The 21,476-nt window shown below is 47.7% G+C and overlaps 1 protein-coding gene across 2 annotated transcripts; it reads left to right on the top strand.

Annotated features, from left to right (window-relative positions):
- Window positions 1-5,817: 5,817 nt before the first annotated feature.
- LOC124707847 (alpha-1,3-arabinosyltransferase XAT3-like) lies at window positions 5,818-21,049 on the top strand. Of its 2 annotated transcripts, none has more exons than XM_047239544.1 (7): window positions 5,818-5,923; window positions 16,971-17,184; window positions 17,340-17,450; window positions 17,534-17,581; window positions 17,700-17,822; window positions 17,992-18,090; window positions 19,665-21,049. In XM_047239544.1, exons 2-7 carry the CDS (start codon window positions 17,037-17,039, stop codon window positions 20,831-20,833), a joined length of 1,698 nt encoding a protein of 565 aa, XP_047095500.1. In that variant the 5' UTR covers window positions 5,818-5,923; window positions 16,971-17,036; the 3' UTR covers window positions 20,834-21,049. The 2 variants fall into 2 exon arrangements, with proteins under 2 accessions (XP_047095500.1, XP_047095499.1); XM_047239543.1 differs by having other exon boundaries at window positions 17,697-17,822.
- The last annotated feature ends 427 nt before the right edge of the window (window positions 21,050-21,476 follow it).

Here is a 21,476-nt window from a genome sequence, read left to right as displayed (position 1 = left end):
TCAAAGGGTCAACCATGTCGCACGAATTTGATAAAATTCAACCAAAAATGCTTCAAAGGGAACATGTAATAGATATCTAAAAACACAACGAAACTCCAAATTGGTTATGATAATGGAGTTCATCTCGAGTCGAAGGATTGCTACCTAGATCGGTGGAGGATTAAGATGAACTATATTGAATCCAAGGTTATGTATGAAGTGTTCACGCACATAGCCACCAATGTCTCACTCTTGCGCTCACCAGCGCCTGCACGCCCAAAAACGCTAAAAATCGAGTGTGCCTTGTGAGCCAATTTTTAGAATGCTTTAAAAACCGTGCAATGGACGAACACAGAATTCCGTTGAGCATCAAACGGGCCACACTTAGCCTAACAGAACCAAAGTCCTCATGGTAGTTTGATTGATTTGAAAAAAATACAAACTAAAATAGCAAAGAAAATAGGGCCAAGCCGTATAAACAATGATGAAAAGAAGAGGACGAGAAAGGATACCAGGATCAACGCGTCCCATCTCCGAAAGGCCTAGCTCTATCCAAGCCAAGTCATAACCGAACTGAAACCGAAAACCAAACTGTAACCAAATGATGTTTTTTTTGAGTTATAGGTTAGGTTACAGTTAGCAAAATAGCTAACTATATGCCACAGTTAAATTCGGTTTAACCGAAAACCAAAATAATTCGGTTAAACCAAATGAAACCGAATTGCATAGCCAGCGAATAATTTTCTCTGGTTGCGCAACGCGACTTCGCAGTATACTTTTATAAATGATCGGTATTGCATTCTATACATGGAAGACGCTTTGACGTGCAGCTTTGTCTTTGTCTTCTGCAGGCATTGGTTGTTGTTCAAATATCAACCTTGACATATTTTTATTTCATCCGTAGTTTTTTTTGGCATTTTTGTTTCTTTCTCTTGTAAAACATTCAGTTCCATCGTAAGAATAGAAAAATATGAAATATGTGTCCATAAAATTTATATGCTATTTAAAAATATGCGTCAATTTTGGTTAGTTTGGTTATTACCGAAATCAAACTGATATTTTGTGGTTATTATCGAAATCGTACAATATTTTTTGTACGAAACCTTACTTACTAAAGCATTGAAACCATATTTACTTAAAAACCGTATTAACCAAACCGAATTAACCATATTAACCGAACGTGTAGCCGGAGAGTCATCCCACTATAATTTTGTGTCTTTCTCTTGTAAAACATTCAGTTCCATTGGAAGAATAGAAAAATATGAAATATATGTCGATACAATTTATGTGTTATTCAAAAATTCACATGAACTTTGGTTAGTTTGTTTATTACCGAATCGAATCGATATTTTGTGGTTATTACTGAAATCGTACCGTAATTTTGTACGAAACCGTATTTACCAAAGTATTGAAACCATATTTACTTAAAAACGGTATTAACCAAACCAAATGAACCATATTAACCGAACGCTGCAGCCGGAGAGTCATCCACTATAAATCTGGCAGAGACAAGGACGAAAAACCTGTCACATGATGTGTAGTGCAGCAAGGTTGTTTGATTGATTCTTAAAAATATAACAAACAAATAAACTAGCAAAGAAAATAGCGCCAAGCCGCGGAAACAAGGCAGAAAAGAGTCGATTTCGACAAATTTGACCCATTTTCAAAAGTTAAGCATGATTTGGCCCTATTTTAAAAAACATTCAAAATATGATCCTTTTTAGTAGCATCTCTCCGGGCACGGGCGTGGGGAGCGGCGCGGGGCTCACCGCGGTTAGGTTTATTTTGTGGGAGACAAGTTAGGGTGTTGGTAGTTTCCAAAACAGAAAATGGAGTAGCGAGGCCACGGCGTGTGAGGTGCCACCCTTATCCATGTTTGAAACCCATGAGATCTGTTAAAATAGTAATCCAAACACTTGAGTCAAGCCTCTTAAAATAATAATTCATAAACACATATGTAACATCTTCAAAAGTTTAAATTAATAAGGTTTACAACAACAAAATCCCGACTTCACAGTTTACAAGATTAAAGTGCACCACACACAAAAAAAGTTCATCAAATAGGTGACATTAAGTCTGAAAGTTTGCAATAGCAAATTCTGAAGAATTTAACTTGAAGACATGACTCTATTGAGTCTAACGGAGACTTTCCCTTCCGCTTGGTTGCATCTTCTTCTGCTTTCGCCTCTTCCTTTGTACGACGAGCCCTCTCTCTCTTTTTCTTCCATTCTGTCTCACGAAGATCCTTCTGTTTTGTCTCCTTCTTCTCTTTCTCCAAACGTTGTTTCTCAAGTCTAATCTTCATCTTTTTCTCTCGCTCCTTCTCACGAATCAACTGAAACGTGTAGTTCCACTTCCTTTGCTCCTCATACGCAACCTCTTTCGTGTGTCGAGGATCTTGTTCTAAATCTACCCACTTCACAAATTGACAAAGAGGTGGAGGAGACTATAAATACACACTTAATATTATTAATGGCAAGCACCCGGGAAAAAATAATTACAAATGGAGACCCATACCGGTGGGTAGTCTTATGGGTTTCTTGGATTGGCCTTGTTATGTGCATAGTTAGGACACATATAAAACCTCCTTCCCTGTTTGCCATCCCAATCATCACATCACTTGGAGACACAAAGGTAAACCGCGTTCCTTGGGAAAAATTGGATGGCCAAAGATCAGCGGTGTGTTTCCACTTCCTCGTTGTCTCCTTCAGATCGGACGATGCCATACCTACAACAATTTTAATTTAAAGTTACTACGAACAATATTTCCAGACTAAGATAAGCAAACAGTACTAAGAAGAAAAAGCGAACACAAAATGCCTACAACAATGCTTGAAAACTATGGTAAGTGAACAATAATGCCTACAACAATGCTTGAAAACTAAGGTAAGTGAACAATAATACCTACACCAAGTCTTTCCATCTAAAATACTATTATAAAAACCAAATTCATAAGCAACAAGTATATTAATTATAATCTTCACTTTCCAAGTTTATCTAGATCTGCAATACCAAGCTCTAACCATACATGGCAGTATTGACAACAAATCATAGTCACATACCATAACTCTAGCTAGAAAAAATAGCACCAATGTATAACACTAAGAGCATCTCCAGCCGCGTCCCCCAAAGCGTCCCCCAAACGGCGCCGAATCGAGCGTTTGGGGGACGTGTTTTGTTTGTTCCGCGTTTAGGGGGCGTCGCTCCCCAGTCGCGTCCCTCAAACGCCGCCCCAAACTTTTTTTAACATTAAAATACTGCTTTTTTGTTTTTTTACATTTTTATTTCAATAGAGAGAAAAAACATTCCACAAACTAATACATAATTAGGAACATGATTTTACACAAACTGAGACATAGTTTGGAACATGGTTTTCATAAACTAATACATAGTTAAAACACTGGAAAATGAGGAAACCTAAATAGTGTTGGCATCGCAGATTTCGTATGTTCGCTGTCAAGAAAGAACACTCCCAGGCACTCCCTGTCACCCAAACTGGAAAATCCAGCTGGTGATGATAGCCATGTTGGTCCTTTCGAGGAAGAACATCTAGAAACCTCCGTGCCTATTTTTGCTGGGAAGAAAGAACACTCGGCGTGTTCAATCGTCCTCCTCTTCGCTATCGTCGTGGTAGTGCCGGCGGCAGCGCGTATCGTCGAACACCTTGACACTCTTATCCGCGTCGCCAAGGTAGGAGAATGTGAGCACGCACCCGGCTTCGAGATCGTGGTGGCACGCAAACTTCTCCCAGCCGGTGTGGAGGTACATCTTGCCGCACCCCGTCGTAGAGCATGTCCACCGGCCACCGGCAGCAGTCGCAGCCAGCCTCCAGCAGATGCAACGCAGTCGGCTCGTTGCCGGCGACGAAGTCGGCGAACTTGTCCGACAGCCTCTGGATGCCGAGTGGGTCGCCCTCGAGGACGACAACGAACTCAAACATCACTTGGTCATCCTCCTGCAGGTCCAACGATAAAGACGATGATGCTGCGGGAGATGACGACCGTGCAGCTCTGCCGCGGCCGCGGCCACGATCACGGCCGCGACCTCGGCCTCTGCCTCTACCATACATGGCGTTGACTCTTGAGATGGTGGCGGCTAGGGTTGGGGAGAGAGGCGTTAGGGTTTGTGTTTGAGGGACGATGCGAGAGCATCCCTTTTTATAGGCCGGAAGGAGGCAGGGGAGCGATGACGCTCATTAACGCTGGCACGGAGAGCTAGGCGCGATGAGATGCATCGCCGCGCCTCTGCGGAAACTGCACTGTCGCTGCACGCCAATAACTTCCGTCGCGAGGTAGGCGACGGTTAGGTTAAACTTGAATGTGTCGCTGACGCGTCAGGCCCGCGTCTCCTTGCCTCGCTTTTCGTTGTGTCCGGCGTGTCCGGAGCGTCCCCTGTGTAGCGGGGACGAGCTCGGAGCGCCGAACACCGTATTGGGCGCGCCAGACGGAATGAGGCTTTGGGGCGCGCGGCTAGGAACGAAATTTTGTCTGGCGCGCCCAAATCCCTTTGGGGATGTGGCTGGAGATCTAGAGGCTAATACAACTATCAACCTAAAACAAAATCCACAAGACCATACAAATTTCAAAATTTGTGATGATCTAGGGTTTCACCAATACTACAAAAAATAGGATCTAATGAAACAACATTTTCGAATAAATTTGATGGGATCGAAAGAGAATACCTAAGGAAGGGATGGGGACCGAAATCCACCGAAGAAATCTTTAGTGGGGGATTTAGGGGATATATTTGAGAGGGGGGAGAGAGAGGTGGGCGCACCCTGGTTTGTTCTTGGTCAGGGTGTGAAGGGTAAGTGGTAGGGAGAGGGGATGAGGGCGGCCCACACGACTTAACATATTCCAAAAGGGTAGCGTCCTTATCGGGAGAGTTGAACATCAAAAGGGTAACACCCTTGCTAAGGGAGCTGAGGTTGCGAATCGCGAGCCCCGCCTCGCCATTCAGCGCGGCTGCTGTGGCGCTGCGGTGAAGAGGGTAGTGGTCCAGAGAGAGATGCTACTAAAAAATCGGATTTGAATATTTTTTTAAAATAAGATCAAATCGTACTAAACTTTTGAAAAATGGGCAAATTTGTTGAAATCGACCAGAAAAGAATAGGAGGAGCAAGGACACCGGATCAAGGCGTACCATCCCTGAAGTGCCTAGCTACAGCCAAGCGGAGTCATCCCACTGTAAATCTGGCAGAGACGCCGACGAAAAGCCCGTCACATGATGTGCAGTGCAGTGCAGTGCAGTGCAGGCAGGTCCTCGCTGCTGGAGGAGTAGCTGGGGCCGCCCGACGCAGAAGATCAAAGTATGGACACGCGTGAAATGAGGAAGCAGTCAAAACCGCTGGCCGATCGGTCACGAGCGTGTTCGCCCGGGATGGGCTGCTCTGCAACTTCCCGATGGCATCCGTCCTTGTCGCTCTGCTGACACTTTGCTCTCCGCGGAGAGGAAAACCAGTGCTCGCGTCCCCACCATCCATGCATCCCCGCTCGCCGCCGGTCGAAAGTCTCCGACAGCGGGAGCACTCCACCTCGCACGAATCCCGCAGGCACGCATGGCCGCGCCGTCGCTCGCCGCCGGTGCGCCCCCTCTGCATGCACGGACACGAGAAGCTAGAAACTAGAAAGGCTGCGTTACGCCACTCCTGTTTCCCTTTCCCGGTACCGAGGAAAGGGGCGGGGAATTTGATTTGACCGGGGGTTAATGCCTGTCAGCTCGAGCTGACGGCATCGAAAACTCAGACAGAGCAGCCAGCAGTTCCACACCAAACTCGGGCCAGCTAGCTAGCGAAGCCACCATCTCCACCTCCTCGGGCTCCGCTGCCTGGTCAGACGCACAAGTACACACGCAACGGGCCAGGACTGACTCCGTCTACACCTTCGCTCATCTTCCACTGTCCCCCCCCCGCGCCTCTTCTATTCTCCCCGGTTCCTTCCTCTCCCTTCACTGGTGGAAAAAAGGGCTTTGGTCGCGGTTGGCAACTGCCATTAGTCGCGCGTGGCGCAACCGCGACCAAAGCAGCAGCGACTAAGGCCCCCTTTAGTCGCGGTTCCTTACGAACCGCGACTAAAGGCCCGTCCACGTGGGCCGCGAGGCAGCGCCGGGCGGAGGACCTTTAGTCGCGGTTCTTCCGGCCAACCGCGACTAAAGGCCTCCGCAGGTTTAGGGTTTTAGCCCCCTCCCCCTAAATCTGGTTTCTTTTTAATTTGTATTTTTTTATTTCTTTTGGGTTTTAATTTTGAAGGAGTTTCACATATTCTACGGTACTCGTATACATACATGCATATGAATGTACAATTTCAAACAAATTTGAAATTAGAACCAAAAAGAATTCAAGAGTAATATACAATATATATTCAATATCGGATGACCATATACAATATATATTCAATATCGGATGACCATATACAATTTTGAACAAGTTAGTTACAAATTCCGGTGCGTATAAAGATCTACGTCATCGTAATAGTGTTCTCCTCTAGGATCGATGACTTCCCTCGCCAACCATCCGAGCTAGTTCCTCTTGAAGTGGTCGGAAGCGAGCTTCGGACTAAGCGTCTTCCGGAGGTTATTCCTCGGGATGTTGTTCTCACACGTCCGGTCCCGCTCATTGCGGTATCTCCGGATCCTCTCACAAACATAGTATCCACATAGATTGGTCCCCGGTGGCTGAGTATCCCCGCACGTCTGGCACCGCCATTTTAAAATGTAGCTCTTTTTGAATTCACCGACCTTGGTATCTACGAACCGTCTCCAAACCCTACGAGGCAAAGAAAATTAAATAAACAAGAGAGTTATTAATTAGTTACTTGATATAAGGAAATGATGAACGAAATAGGCCGATCGATATAGAGCGCAAATGAATGAAAATAATTACTTTTGCATCATTTTTCTCATGTCGCCCCAAAGCGCCGGATCCATATTCGAGAGTCGTGGACGAGAACCGAGGAGGTCCGAACTTTAATTACCATAAGAATCCGAGTGGAACCTCGCGGACACGATACATGCACGATCATGCATAACTCATCGATTAGCCACATACCATGCATGGAGTAAACAAAAGAGAATGTGCTCAAGACGAAACACTCACCCAAAATGGTAAGGAAATAGAATATCACTTTTCTCTTGTTGTTTTCTAATAAACCGCCACAGTCTTCCTCCACGTCGGCGGGGTGGTATTCTAACACATATGAATTAACGATGTGTGGGTCAATGAACCCAACATCATGGATGTTCCTTATTCGCATTTCCCGCTTCTTCATTCTCGCATAATATATAGCGTACACAACAAGATAGTTAGGACAATATATATATATATAGTGCGTGCAATGAACGAGATGGGGTAGAAATTAATAAATCACTTACGTAACGTAGCAACCGATGATAGATTTGTCGAGCTCGCGCAGATTGAACAGTCCGGAACAATTCACTCGGAGGAATTTGTACCCAGAGAACGTTTGAAGTGATGCACATATTTAACTTCCGCATAGATATAGTCTTTGGCGTTTTCATGTTTTATGTAAGCCTTGTACCAATTTAGCGGACCTTTCATTTGTCGAGGTAGATCCTCTTCCTCGCGCAGGCTCGATGAGAGGGCCATTCTTCACATATGAAAATACTACGTCCTTCATTGGCGCCTCATCAAGGCCTAACACCGCACGAAGAGTGATACCTAAGTCGGCCGCTTGTTTTCTCGGCACTTTCTACGAGTCAATCCATGTCGTTGCCGCAGCTGCTATGATATCGGGGGCATCCGGACCGGCGGCTTGCACTATGAGCGGGGCGATCGATTGTTTACTTTGTTCCCCGAGCTGGGCAACTTCTTTCCCCCTTTCTAATTTTGACTCGGCCTCGTCCTTCAAGGCTTTCTTCTCCGCCAACTCTTTCCTCGGTCTTCAACGCGAGTGCTTGCCTACGAAGTTCACGTAAATAGTCGTCGGTGCGATTCTTCGCGGCTTGGGACGGTGTGTTCAAAAATGACTTAGCCCATCGCTTTTCCTTGTCGAATATACTCGGCTTGGGCTCGCCCTCTATTTTCTTCTTGACGTTCGCCTTCCATTTCTCTAAATCAGCAGCTCGCGCCCGCCTCGACTTCCTCGGCACTACTTTCCCAAGGCCTCGTGGGGAGAGGCTTCGATGATACCTCCGGTACCTTTGTTTTCTTAGGTACGTAAGGGTCCGGGTTAATAACCCAGGACCGCTTCGCTTCTTCGCCGGAGGTGGATTGGGGGCGGTACCGGTGTCCGATCACCCGCCGGACGAGGACCGGGGGCGGCGGCGTCGGCCGACGTGAATGAGGTGTATTAGGTGAAGCACCACCGCCACCGTCACCGCCACCGCCACCGTCACCGCCACCGCCACCGTCACCGCCACCGCCACCACCACCACCGTACGGGGTGGACTTGTTGGCGCCTCGCCCGGAAACTTGATAAATTTCTTCCGCCATAGAATGAACCGGCGCTTGACATCTCCAAGTCTTTTCACCCCTTCGGGTGTAGCAATGTCAATGTCCGGGTCCTCAAACCCTTGGACTATCTCCTCCACCGTCACACGAGCATAGCCATCTTGAATGGGGTTGTTGTGGTGGAGTGCTCCGTGTGGTAAAGCATCGCCGATGGCTACCTTCATGGACATGTTCCCGATAGGATAATACGGATGACATGCTTTCATCTCCTTTATATCGTCCACGGGGTAGCGAGGAGGCTCCGGTGCAATAATTTCGACCACCGGAGGCTCCGGTGCAGTAATTTCTATCGTCGGTGCACCGGCCGGTGAGGCCTCCGTGGAAGCCACGCTGCTTCTTCTCCGCTCGCCGGCTTCCGAGATCCATTGGATGATCTTCAGCATGTCGCGCCCGAGATGCATCTCTTTCGGCGACTAGTACACTCACGGTTTTCTTCATCACATCCATTTCAGTTACCAACTTCGCCACAATATCTGCATCCCGATCCATCTTTCTCTTACGGCTTCTGTAACCGTACGGGTCATCTTTCTGGGGGAACCCTAGTTTCCACGAAATGTCCCCGGGCATGCCTCGTACACGTCCTCCGTGTTCAGGATTCCCGAGGGCTTTTGTCGTGGCGTCGTTCTCTCCGTTGAACCCGATCCTCCCTCTTGAGCATCCCTCATTGCCTCAATAAGCTTTTGGGTGGGTGTAATTATTTTGCCCCGATAAACACACTCCCTGTCTCCGGGTTCAGCCGATCCCCCATGCCCGTACCACCAGCCTTTTGGACCTTGGGTCCCATCCCTCCGTACCTGGACGGATTCCTCGCGCCCTCAGCTCGTTCTCCATCTTCTCCCACTTAGGCTGCCAAAAGCGATACCCTCCTGGCCCCATTTTATGATTGTACTCCTTCTTGGCCGCATTTTCCTTATTTTTTTCGATAGTTCAAGGAACTCGCTCCGATTTCTTTTGCTTCACAAATTCTGGCCAATCATGTTGCAGTTTCTCATATTGTCCTTTGAAATCCGAGTCTTGCCCTGGTTGACAAAGTCATGGGCTAGATTTTGCTTGTATTTCCGAATGCGTTGGCCATCCTAGAAAGAGCGAATCGTTTGACTAGCTTGCGCCTCTTCTTGTTTTCCGCAATCTTGTTACCCTCCTCATCGTATTTGCGGTATTCCGGAGGTAGAACGAAATGTTCCATAAGCTTGTTGAAGCAATCTTTTTTTCTCTCTCGTTCGACAAAAGTGAAACCAACACGTGCCTTCTTTGGCTCATTCCACTCCGGCGGGTGATCGAGACGTTGTCTCTAACAACGGCTCCGCATTGGCCGACAAACTTGGTGGCGTTCTTGCTGGGCTCCGGCGGCTCTGCCGGTTTCTTCGTCGACAACATCGATGGTGCATGTTTCTCCTGCTTTCATCGTCTTGGTTGCGCCACGCTTTGACGACGACGTACTCGATTTTTTCGACGATCCGGCCGAGGGCTAAAATAAGAAAGAGAGTCGCGCGCGTTAGTACACACACATTAATTTATTCAAATCAGTTAGTTGTATCACCGGACGCTCAATATGTATATATATATACCTCGGCGCCGGAGGTGGTTGCTACTTCCAACCGAAGATCGTCGTTTATCGACGTTTCTTCGGCATCATCCGCTTGCCGACGGCGCCCTTCATCTTCACCCTCAAGGTTCGGATAAGAAGAGATATCATCTTCTTCTTCTCCGGTCGGCACATATATAACATCGCCTTTTATGATGCCGAAGATATGTTCTTCGGCGTCCGGATCATAGTTGTCCGGAATCGGGTCACCTCTATCGTCCGCCATATGTCGGTCCCGAAAACATGTAGTCAAAACTAATTATTTAAGTGCGGTGTCGAAAGGGCGGTGGCAAAAGGAGAGAGGGCGGTGGCGGTGGCAAAAGGGCGGTGGCGGTGCCGAGGACAACACATAGAGGCCTCCCTCGCCGTATACGGAGGGGCGGCGAGGCAGGGGCGAAAGGGCGGTAGCGGTGTGCCGATCCTCTCTCTCGTAAAAAAAGAAAAAACCCGCGCGTATACGGAGGGGGAGGCGAGGGCCTCGCCGCCCCTCCGTATACATGCGGGGTCGGTGGCGGTGGGTTTGCTAGTTAATTTTTTTGTTAAGTCAAAATTCAGAAATTTTTTGTCCACTTAAAATTTTATTAAGTCAAAATTATCAAGTTTTATGTTTTTTTGTTAACTATATATATAGTTACTAATTAATTTCATTAATTATAAGTGGACAAAACAAAAAATTATTAAGTCAAAATATGTTTTTTTTGTTAACTATATGTTTTTTTATTAAGTCAAAATTATAACTGAAATTTATAACTGAAATTTATAACTCAAATTTTGTTAAGTCAAATTTACCGTTTTTATTAAACTAATTAACTACTTAAAATTAAAAAGAACAAAAAAACTAAAAAAAACTAAAAAAAGAAAAAAAAACCCCGGCCGCCGTGGCGCCCGGCGCCCTCTCGATCTCTCCCGGCCGATGGTGGACGTACGGCGGCGCGCCGGCGCCGCCGGCGCGCGCGCGCGGCGGTGACGTGTGTGGCGGCGCGCGGCGGTGGCCCCGGCAGACGCGTGTGGCGGCGCGCGGCGGTGGCCCCGGCAGTGTGTGGCGGCGGCGCGAGCCCGCGCGCGCGCGCGGCGCTCGATCCGTCGACGGCGGCGGCGGCGGTTACGGCGGCGGCGGTTACGCACGGCGGGGCGCGGACGCTACGGCGGCGGCGGTTACGGCGGGGCGCGCGACGCCACGGCGGCGGCGGTTCCGGCGGCGAAGACGAGCGGCGGCGCAGCGACGAAGACGGCGCAGACGACGACGAAGACGAGCGGCGGCGCATGCGACGAAGACGGATCGATCGAAGATGAGACTCGGCGCGGCGGTTCGCGCCGCGGGAATTTATAGGGACCACTCTTTGGTCGCGGTTGGTTCGGCCAACCGCGACTAAAGGTCCCTTTAGTCGCGGTTGGCTGTGCCAACCGCGACCAAAGGCCTTTTTCGCCCCTTTTTGGTTCCGCGGAAATGACCTTTAGTCGCGGTTGGCCGTGCCAACCGCGACTAAAGGCCTTTTTCAAAATTCTTTTCTTTTTCAAAATGTTAAAAATACATATAATTCATTTCTACTTGTGAAAAATACATATAATATATCAAAAAATTCAGAAAAATAAAAATAATTCAATTCAAAATCTTAAAAATACAAATTATATATCAAAAAAATTAGAAAAATAAAACAAATTCATTTCAATATGTTAAAAATACAAATTATATATCAAAAAAATCAGAAAAATAAAACTAATTCATTTCAATATGTTAAAAATATAAATTATATATCAAAAAATTCAGAAAAATAAAACCAATTCAATTCAAAATGTTAAAAATACAAATAATATATCAAAAAATTCATAAAAATAAAACTAATTCATTTCAAACACATCACGGCATTTCTCTTCTTCCCGCCATTTCTTCCCCGTCTTCCCGCCTCTTTCTTCCCGCCAATTTCTTCCCGCCAATTTCTTCCCGCCAATTTCTTCCCGCCAATTTCTTCCCGCCTCTTTCTTCCCGCCTCTTTCTTCCCGCCAATTTCTTCCCCGCCTCTTTCTTCCCCCTCTTTCTTCCCGCCAATTTCTTCCCGCCGCCTCTTTCTTCCCGCCTCTTTCTTCCCGCCATTTCTCACTACATATATGTTGCCCGGCTTGGCCAGCATTATCACATCTCTACAATCTCTCATCACTCTCTCATGGCTTCCACCGCACCCACTCTAACCTACCAGCAGGTGGAGGAGCTTTGCGCCTCGAACTACCCTTGCCCTCCGGGTACCGCGTCCCTCGCCGGCCGGAGCCTAAGCGCCGGCGGCGTGCCGGTCCCTCCCGTCCCTCGTGGTACCGCGCGCCGGGCGGCCATCACGAATCACTACTACCTCGACCTCACGCCGGAGCAGCGGATGAATCCCCGCCGGCATCCCGATAACCAGCATACTTGGGACGCCTTCTTCATCAATCGGCGTGAGAGGGCGCTCGCCGGGTATGAGGAGGACGGTCCGCCTCCCGGAAACTTCCACGAGGCCGGCCGTCGGCTATGGTGGTACGGCCGGACTCCGCAGCGCGTCATGGACTACATCACGGCCGGCGATATCCCCCGCCCGCGCTACCCTCGGCTCGAGCCACGAGCGCCGCCCGACGACGGCGACGACAGCAGCGACGACGACGCCGGCAACTTAGAAGGCGACGACTACCAAGTACAACGGCGGCGGCTATGAAGACTACGAGTATGCATATTATACGCCTAGGCAGGAGTATGACTAAATCACTCCAAATTTCATGTATGCAGGAGTATGACTAAATCACTCCAAATTTCATGTATGCGGGAGTATGACTTAGTCACTCCAAATTTCCTATATGCAGGAGTATGACTTAGTCACTCCAAATTTCATGTATGCAGGAGTATGACTTAGTCACTCCAAATTTCATGTATCATCAGTGCTATCTCGAGTCAATTGAATCATTCGAAAATGGACACCAAACACATCACGGGTAATATAATTCACATGATTCATTCAACAAAGTTTGGTACAATAATAAATTATTACACATCATTTCTTCCCTTGTGTCCCTGCTTGCTTACGATTGTGCCGTATCCATGGAGCATCCTCATCATTTAACTTAATGCTTGGGTCGGTGTTCACTTTGAAGGGCGGAATTTCAGCAAACATATTATAATCTTCTCGACATGTCTGTCTTGTCCTCCACTCCCACGATGTTTCTTTTCCCCGAAAGAACAATGTGGCGCTTTGGATCATCGCATGATGTACTCGATCGTTTTCTTATCTTTCCGTTTCCTCGGTTTGCTACTCATGTCCTTCACATAGAAAACCTGAGCGACATCTTTCGCTAGGACGAATGGTTCGTCAAGGTAACCAAGATTGTTGAAATCCACCATTGTCATTCCGTATTGCTGGTCCACCTTTACCCCACCTCCCGTTAGCTTGAACCATTTGCACGGAACAAAGGGACCCTAAAGGAGGGTCCATAGTCAAGTTCCCATATCTCCTCTATGTAACCATAATATGTGACCTTTTGCCCATTCTCGGTTGTCTGCATCAAAGCGGACACCACCGTTTTGGTTGGTGCTCTTTTTATCTTGGGCGATCGTGTAAAATGTATTCCCATTTATCTCGTACCCTTGGAAAGTCGTTATAGTCGAAGATGGTGTCTTGGCCAACATGTACAGCTGATCTACAACCTTATTGTCACTCATTAAATGTTTTCTCAACCAACCGCCGAAAGTCTCCATGTGGGCCTTCCTAATCCAGGATTCAGGCTTCCCGGGGTTGTCCGAGCGTAAAATATTCTTGTGTTTCTCAAAGTACGGAGCAACCAAGCTGGAATTGGTCGAATCGTGTGGTGTGCTTCGACCGTAGAATGGCCGTCCATACATATCATTGATTTCCTTCCGATCGTGCCTTTTCCACTTAGTCTCCCCTCGTGCCGCGATTGAGGAAGACCAATCGGCTTAAGGTCGTGAACAAAGTCAACACAAAACTCAATTACCTCCTCATTTCCATAGCCCTTGGCGATGCTTCCTTCGGCCTAGCACGGTTACGAACATATTTCTTTAATACTCCCATGAACCTCTCGAAGGGGAACATATTGTGTAGAAATACGGGACCGAGAATGGAAATCTCATCGACTAGGTGAACCAGGAGGTGCGTCATAATATTGAAGAAGGATGGCGGGAACACCAACTCGAAACCGACAAGACATTGGATCACATCGTTCGTAACCGTGGTAGAACTTCCGGATTGATTACCTTCCGAGAGATTGCATTGAGGAATGCACATAGCTTCACAATGGCTACTCGAACATTTTCCGACGAGGAGCCCCTCAAAGCAATCGGAAGCAATTGCGTCATAATCACGTGGCGATCGTGAGACTTCGAGGTTTTGGAACTTTTTCTCCGCCATGTTTATTATTCCCTTTATATTGGACGAGAATCCCGACGGGACCTTCATATCGCTCGGGCATTCAAAAAAGATGACCTTCTCTTCTTTGGTCGGAGCGTAGGCCGGCACGACCTTGAAACCGTTCCGGATGCAGGTCATCGGGGTCTTTCAAACTTTGCTCGGTCCCGCCGTGCTTCCTTTGTATCATTTGACTTCCCATACACGCCCAAGAAGCTTAGGATGTTCACGCAAATATTCTTCGTAACGTGCATCACGTCGATTGCGGAGCGGACTTCTAGGACTTTCCAATATTCTAGCTCCCGAATATAGATTTCTTCTTCCACATGGCTACGTGCCCGTCGGCTCCCTTCGGAACCGATTGTCCGCCGAGACCCTTTCCAAAGATGACTTTCAAACCCTTGACCATATCAAATACCTCAAGCACCAAGTAGTGTTCCAGCGAGCTTCGGCCGGTGATCTGCCTTGCCGTTGTAATGCTTGCCTTTCTTTCTCATCGGATGACCTTTCGGAAGAAATCGACGATGCCCAAGGTACACGTTCTTCTTACAATTTGGCAAATGTACACTTTCAGTCTCATGTAAGCAGTGCGTGCATGCATTGTATCCCTTATTTGACGAGTCCCGAAAGGTTACTAAGAGCAGGCCAATCGTTGATGGTTACGAAAAGCAACGCTCGTAGGTCAAATTCCTCTTCTTTGTGCTCATCCCACACACGGACACCGGGTCTGCCCCACAGCCGTAAAAGCTCATCAACTAATGGCCTTAGGTACACATCGATGTCGTTGCCGGGTTGCTTCGGACCTTGGATGAGCACCGGCATCATAATGAACTTCCGCTTCATGCACAACCAAGGAGGAAGGTTGTAGATGCATAGAGTCACGGGCCAGGTGCTATGGCCGGAGCTCGCTCGCCAAAAGGATTCATGCCATCCGTACTTAGACCAAATCTTATGTTCCTTGCGTCAGCTGCAAAATCTTTGAACTCTCTCGTCGATCTTTCTCCATTGCGTTCCATCTCGCGGGTGTCTCAACTCCCCGTCCGACTTACGGTCCTCTTTGTGCCATCGCAACAACTTGGCATGCTCTTTGTTCCCGAACAGTACGTTTCAACCGTGGTATTATAGGAGCATACCACATCACCTTGGCGGGAACCCTCTTCCCGGGTTTCCGGCCCTCAACATCGTCACCGTGGTCATCGCCTCCGATCTTATAACGCAATGCAGTGCATACCGGGCATTCATTCAAATTCTCGTATTCACCGCGGTAGAGGATGCGGCCGTTGATGCATGCATGTATCTTCGTAACCTCTAAACCTAGAGGGCGAGACAACCTTCTTTGCTTCGTACGTAGTGGCGGGCAGCTCGTTATTCTTTGGAAACATATTCTTCAACATTTTCAGCAAGTTTTCAAATGCCGAGTCGCCTACACCCGCTCGTGCCTTCCATCTCAGACAAATCCAGAGTGTGCAGCCCGAGCTTTTTCGGACCATCATCGCATCCGGGGTACAGCGCCTTCCTCGTGATCCTCTAACATGCGATCCAAATTCTCCTCTCTTTTTCGGTTCGCAGCGTCTCCGTGCATCAGCAATGGTCCGACCAAGATCATCAACGGGATCATCACGTGCCTCTTCTTCACCTTCCCCTTCACCTTCAGACATCCTCCATGAAAGTATCACCGAAATGAGAAAGATAGCTTTCATCATTGAAATCATCCCCTTCTTCATCTTCTTCCATTATAACCCCTCTTTCTCCATGCTTGGTCCAACAATTATAGCTTGGCATGAAACCGTGCCGAAGCAGGTGCATGTGAACATCTCTTGAGGAAGAGTAACCCTTCCGATTCTTACACTTAACACATGGACAGATAACAAAACCCCCGCTTGTTCGCATTAGCCACTACGAGGAAATCTTTCAAACCCGTACTCGAACTCGCCGGAGAGTCGGTTACCGTACATCCATTGCCGATTCATCCGCATTATTATAATATAAAATATATAATTAACCATCATGCATTTGTTAAACTAACTAGCTACAAACAATATAAATTAAACAATTAATGAACTACACACACATGCATATTTTATCAATGACACATATCAAAGGTTCAAGTTGCTAACCGCGATCGAGGAGGAAAAATTAAATGAGAAAGCTCAAGTGTGACTCCAACACTTCATATCATGTTTGTTTCATGCTCTTGGGGCATTTCATCAAACACCTTATGTGCATAAGAGGAACCAAAAGCAAACCTAACACTCACTTGTGAAGAGAATGGCTCCAAATGGCTAAGTGTTGGCTGCTGGATGGGTATATATAGGGGAGAGGCTTTAGTCCCGTTGGCTCAGCCAACCGCGACTAAAGCGCTTCGAGCACCTTTAGTCGCGGTTGGCTGGCCAACCGCGACCAAAGCTCCCCACGTGCACCAGCCTGGCCACCGTGCGCCCCGGGCCAGCGCTGGTCGCGGTTCGCCACACGAACCGCGACTAAAGACCCCATTAGTCGCGGTTCCTTTACCTTCGCGACTTATGGGGCTTCCCGGAAGCCTGTTTTTCCACCAGTGCTTCCTTCCTTCCTCGAGAGCTGGTCTTCGTCTCCTCGAGCTGGACAGGGGCAGGGGTCGGGCGCGATGATGAAGGAGCGGCCGAGCTCGAAGCTGGTGCGCGGCGCCCGGCAGGAGTCGCGGCGCTTCCGCCTGCTCGTCATCGTCGTCGGCTTCTTCCTCGTCTCCCTCACCTTCGTCGTCGTCTCCAAGCCCGAAGCCATCCTCTTCGGCCGTAAGCCCTCAATTCCACCTTGCTAGACTCCCTCTCGATTGGTCCGGCTTAATTCTACTGCTTCGTCTTCACTCGCCAACGAACCAACAACCATAACTACTTCATCCACCGTGTAAAGGCAGAGTAACTGACCATCTGTTCCGTCTTCTTTGCAGTGAGCGGCAAGCTGCCGGTGGATGAGGCGCCGGCGTCCATCCTGATCCAGCAGCCGGTCGACAAGCAGGCGCCCGTCGTCGCCTCCAAGAAAATCCCCACCGGCGCTCTCGGTAACTAATTCAACCCTCCATGCCTTACACCAGTTTGTTTACCGGGCTTACCTGAACACCTTGCGCCGGTTTTCTCTCTCCAGGCGGCGACCCCAAAGTTGTGGACGACGAGGCAGATGTGAAACCAAAAGGTAGCCAATCTCCACTTTCATTTCACCCCAAAGGCGCGCGTCCTCTTTTGCTCTGCCTTTCCCCCCGCAGCTTATCTTGTTGGTCTAATCTAACAGCGTGTGGTAACCTCTTTAGCAGAGATCAGAGACGGTAAGGAGGAAGAAAACAACGTGCTGAGCGAGCCGGACCCGGCGAGCGGGATGACGGATCCCACCCACAACAGGGACGGGAGCGGCCATAAATCGGACTCGGAGATGTTAGGTTAGCCGTCGCAGTTCTGCCCATAATTTTGCAAACAGTCTCGTACTAGTCTTCCGATTGCTAACGGATCCGTGATTTGACCCTCGAAACCGAGCCGAGTCGTTGCATGTTCTTTCCTGCTGTTCCGATGTTTGGTCTGAAATGTGGAATGGGTTGGATATGTGCGCAGGCGAGGAGAGGAAAGACAAGGAGAAGAAGGTCACGCTCCCAACCGTCTCCAATTACACCATTCACGACGCCGACGACCCCTCCAATGCTAAGCAAGAAGGTACCGGCCGCATTTATCCGTTTCTTGTACATTGCCTGACACACAGGCGCCCATTCATTCATTTATTTGATCTGCCAATTTCGTTTATCCCCTGTTTCCATCTGCGGAATGGCTCTGCTGTCAGAGAGTAGTACTAGTACTCCATGAAGAACTTGATTCTGCTTCTAATGACAGAATAGAACAAGTACAACCAGACCACTGGTTCTTTAAAAAATGGTAGTGCTAGTGGACTGGTGGTACTGAGAACTGGAGAGTGAAATGCCTTTCTATAAAATTGAAGCGGGATGCTCTCCCACTGTTTATCTTCAAAAAAGTCTTTCTACCGTGCATGCTACCTATCGTGCACACCATATCAGTCAGTCCAATTTTTACGGAACACAGGCGGAAACCTGATGATATAGCACAGCACGAATCTTGAAGCACGAGATCGATGCCAGAAACATGCATGGTAGAAACGCTGTGTTCAAACTGGAGCGTTATATTGGCACGAGCTAGAACACTGTACTGGCCTTTGATCCGAGTAACTTGGAATTTTAAAAGCATCTTCGGTAGTATCGAGCATTTTACAAGTATCCATTTTCAATCCACAGGACCCAGACCTCCAGACACAATTGTATAGTATCAATCTGATGCAGTTTTCAGTGATACCGGCCATGGCTCTATTTTTTTCGAAAACAAGGTTATACCTCCAGCCTTACTAGATAATACATCGAGCCAGACGCCGGAACTGCTAAGCAGCAAGGTATCGATATTTATTCGATTTATCCATTTCTTGTGCATTGCCTGACCAGCGCCCATTCATTTATTTGATTTGCCAATTTCGTGTATCCCCTGTTTCTATCTGTTGTCTGAGTAGTACTCCATTAAGAACTTGATTCTGTTTCTGATGACAGAATAGAAGCAGTACAACCAGACTACTGGTTCTTTAAAAAATCCTAGTGCTACTGGACTAGTGTACTGTGGTGTGGTAGAAGTAGAACTGGAGAGTGAAATGTCTTTCTATAAAATTGCAGCGGGATGCTCTCCCACTGTTTACCTTCAAAGAAAGTCTTTCTACCGGGCATGCTAACTATCGCGCACACCATACCAGTCAGGCCAACTTTTACGAAACACGACGAAACATGATGATATACACAGCACGAAACTTGAAGCACGAGATCAACGCGAGACATGCATGCTATGTAGCGGTAGAAACACGGTATTTGAACTGGAGCATTATATGGGGCACAAAGCTAGAACAGTGTAGTGGCCTTTGAACTGAGTAACTGGGAATTTTGAAAGCATCTTTGGTATGGAGCACTTTACAAGCATCCATTTTCAATCCACATGATCCAGACCTCCAGACACAATTTTATATTATCATCAGTTTTATATTATCAATCGAATGCCGTTTTCAGTGACACCCACAGTAGCTTGCATTGATTACTTCGCATCACGTGTCGCAGCTCTTATTATTGATGCCTTATCATTGCTTTCTGTATCCACTAGATCTGATCCAGCTGTTTTGCATGTTGCCCTTTTTTAATGAACATACCACGTTCCTCATATAATGTAAGAATCTTCCATTTTCTCAGGTGCAAGTAATACCCAGCAGCAGGGAAGTAAACCCTTGTGTGATTTCTCAAATTTCCGAGCAAATGTGTGTGAGATGCGTGGTGATGTTCGAATTCACCCGAAGGCAACTTCAGTCTTGTACATGGAGCCTGAGGGTTCACAGAGAGACGAGGTGTGGAAGATTAAGCCTTACCCTCGGAAAGGTGACGAGTTCTGCCTCAGCCACATCACCGAGCTGACGGTGAAATCAAGCAAAGTGGCGGCCGAGTGCACCAAGTACCATGAAGTGCCTGCTGTGATCTTTTCACTGACCGGGTACACGGGCAACCTGTTCCATGACTTCACCGACGTGATGGTGCCGCTCTTCACCACCGCCAGCGAGTTCAACGGCGAGGTCCAATTCCTCATAACGGACATGGCACTCTGGTGGACGATCAAGTACCACACGGTGCTCGAGAAGTTGTCCAAGTACCCTATTATTGACTTTAGCAAGGATGACCAGGTGCACTGCTTCAAGCATGCCATCGTCGGCCTGCACTCGTACATGGAGTTCACCATCGATGCAACAAAATCGCCGCATGGTGTCACAATGGTTGATTTCAACAGGTTCATGCGCGGGGCTTACTCGTTGGGCAAGGACACCGCTGTCATGCTCGGAGAGAACCCTAGGGTCAAGCCAAGGTTGCTCATCATCAAGAGGCACCGCACAAGAATGTTCCTCAACCTTGATGAGATCATTGCGATGGCCGAGGGGCTCGGCTTTGAGGTGGTGATTGATGAGGCCAATGTGAGCTCTGACATCTCTGGGTTCGCGAAGCTGGTTAACTCAGTTGACGTGATGATGGGTGTCCATGGGGCTGGGCTCACGAACTGCGTGTTCTTGCCACAGAATGCCACACTCATTCAGATTGTGCCATGGGGCGGCCTGGACTGGATATCCCGCATTGATTTTGGTGACCCAGCTGAGATGATGGGTCTAAGGTACAAGCAGTATGCTATCGGTGTCGACGAGAGCAGCCTCACCGATCAATACCCGAGGGACCATGAGATCTTCAAGAACCCTATCTCTTTCCACAAGCGTGGATTTGAGTTCATCAGACATACATTCATGGACAAGCAGAATGTGAAGCTGGATTGCAAGAGGTTCAGACCTATTCTCTTGGAGGCACTGGACAATCTCAACCCGTAAATAGCACTGGTCTTCGATGCTCTTGTACAACATTCCACGTTTACCAGATTCATTTTGTGTAAAATTTGTTGTTCATTCTCTCGTGGCCTGTATGAGAATGTATGAATTAATGTATCTATAGAATTTTTTTTCTAGGAGTTACTTGTGTAAACTATCATATAAATTATCCGTCGCAGCGTCGCTGCAAGATGGAACGAAATTCATTCTAATCTAATATAGGTCCCTCAGGCTCATCTCCATTTCTCTAAATTGTTCTGCAAAAAATATTTCGCATTTAAATAGTTCGACTTTCCTTTACCAACTACCAACCATATGATAATCCAGTCTGCTGAGGTGTATTGCCATCTAAGAATGTGCTAAAGTGCACCTGGATCAATCAGAATTATGGGAACTGCCCACTGTTTCCACATGGTTTGTTTGCTATATAAGCTCTAAACTAATGGTAGAACACGCCGAGAGAACATGGAATTATACTTTGAGCATGTGAGTAAGCTGGAACAACTTTTTGATTTTTCCGAGGGATTGTGGCCAGGATCATGGTTGTCACTGATATGAATTGAGCTCAGTTTGATCCGTACCGCGTAGCACCTCACTAATGGGCCAGTCCGACTGCGGAGCCGCGTATACACACAACCGTGTCCCA

This window comes from Lolium rigidum, chromosome 4 (genome assembly GCF_022539505.1).
Source record: "Lolium rigidum isolate FL_2022 chromosome 4, APGP_CSIRO_Lrig_0.1, whole genome shotgun sequence".
Classification (NCBI taxonomy): Eukaryota; Viridiplantae; Streptophyta; class Magnoliopsida; order Poales; family Poaceae; genus Lolium; species Lolium rigidum.
Note: the sequence above shows the minus strand (reverse complement) of the source record. Positions and strands in the feature narration are given on the sequence as shown.

Excerpts from the sequence above, each read along its gene's own strand:
- LOC124707847 (XM_047239543.1), top strand. The coding sequence starts at position 17,037 with ATGATGAAGGAGCGGCCGAGCTCGAAGCTGGTGCGCGGCGCCCGGCAG. Across the intron at positions 17,451-17,533 it reads AATCCCCACCGGCGCTCTCG|GCGGCGACCCCAAAGTTGTG; the intron begins GTAACTAATTCA and ends TTCTCTCTCCAG. Across the intron at positions 17,823-17,991 it reads ATCGGACTCGGAGATGTTAG|GCGAGGAGAGGAAAGACAAG; the intron begins GTTAGCCGTCGC and ends ATATGTGCGCAG.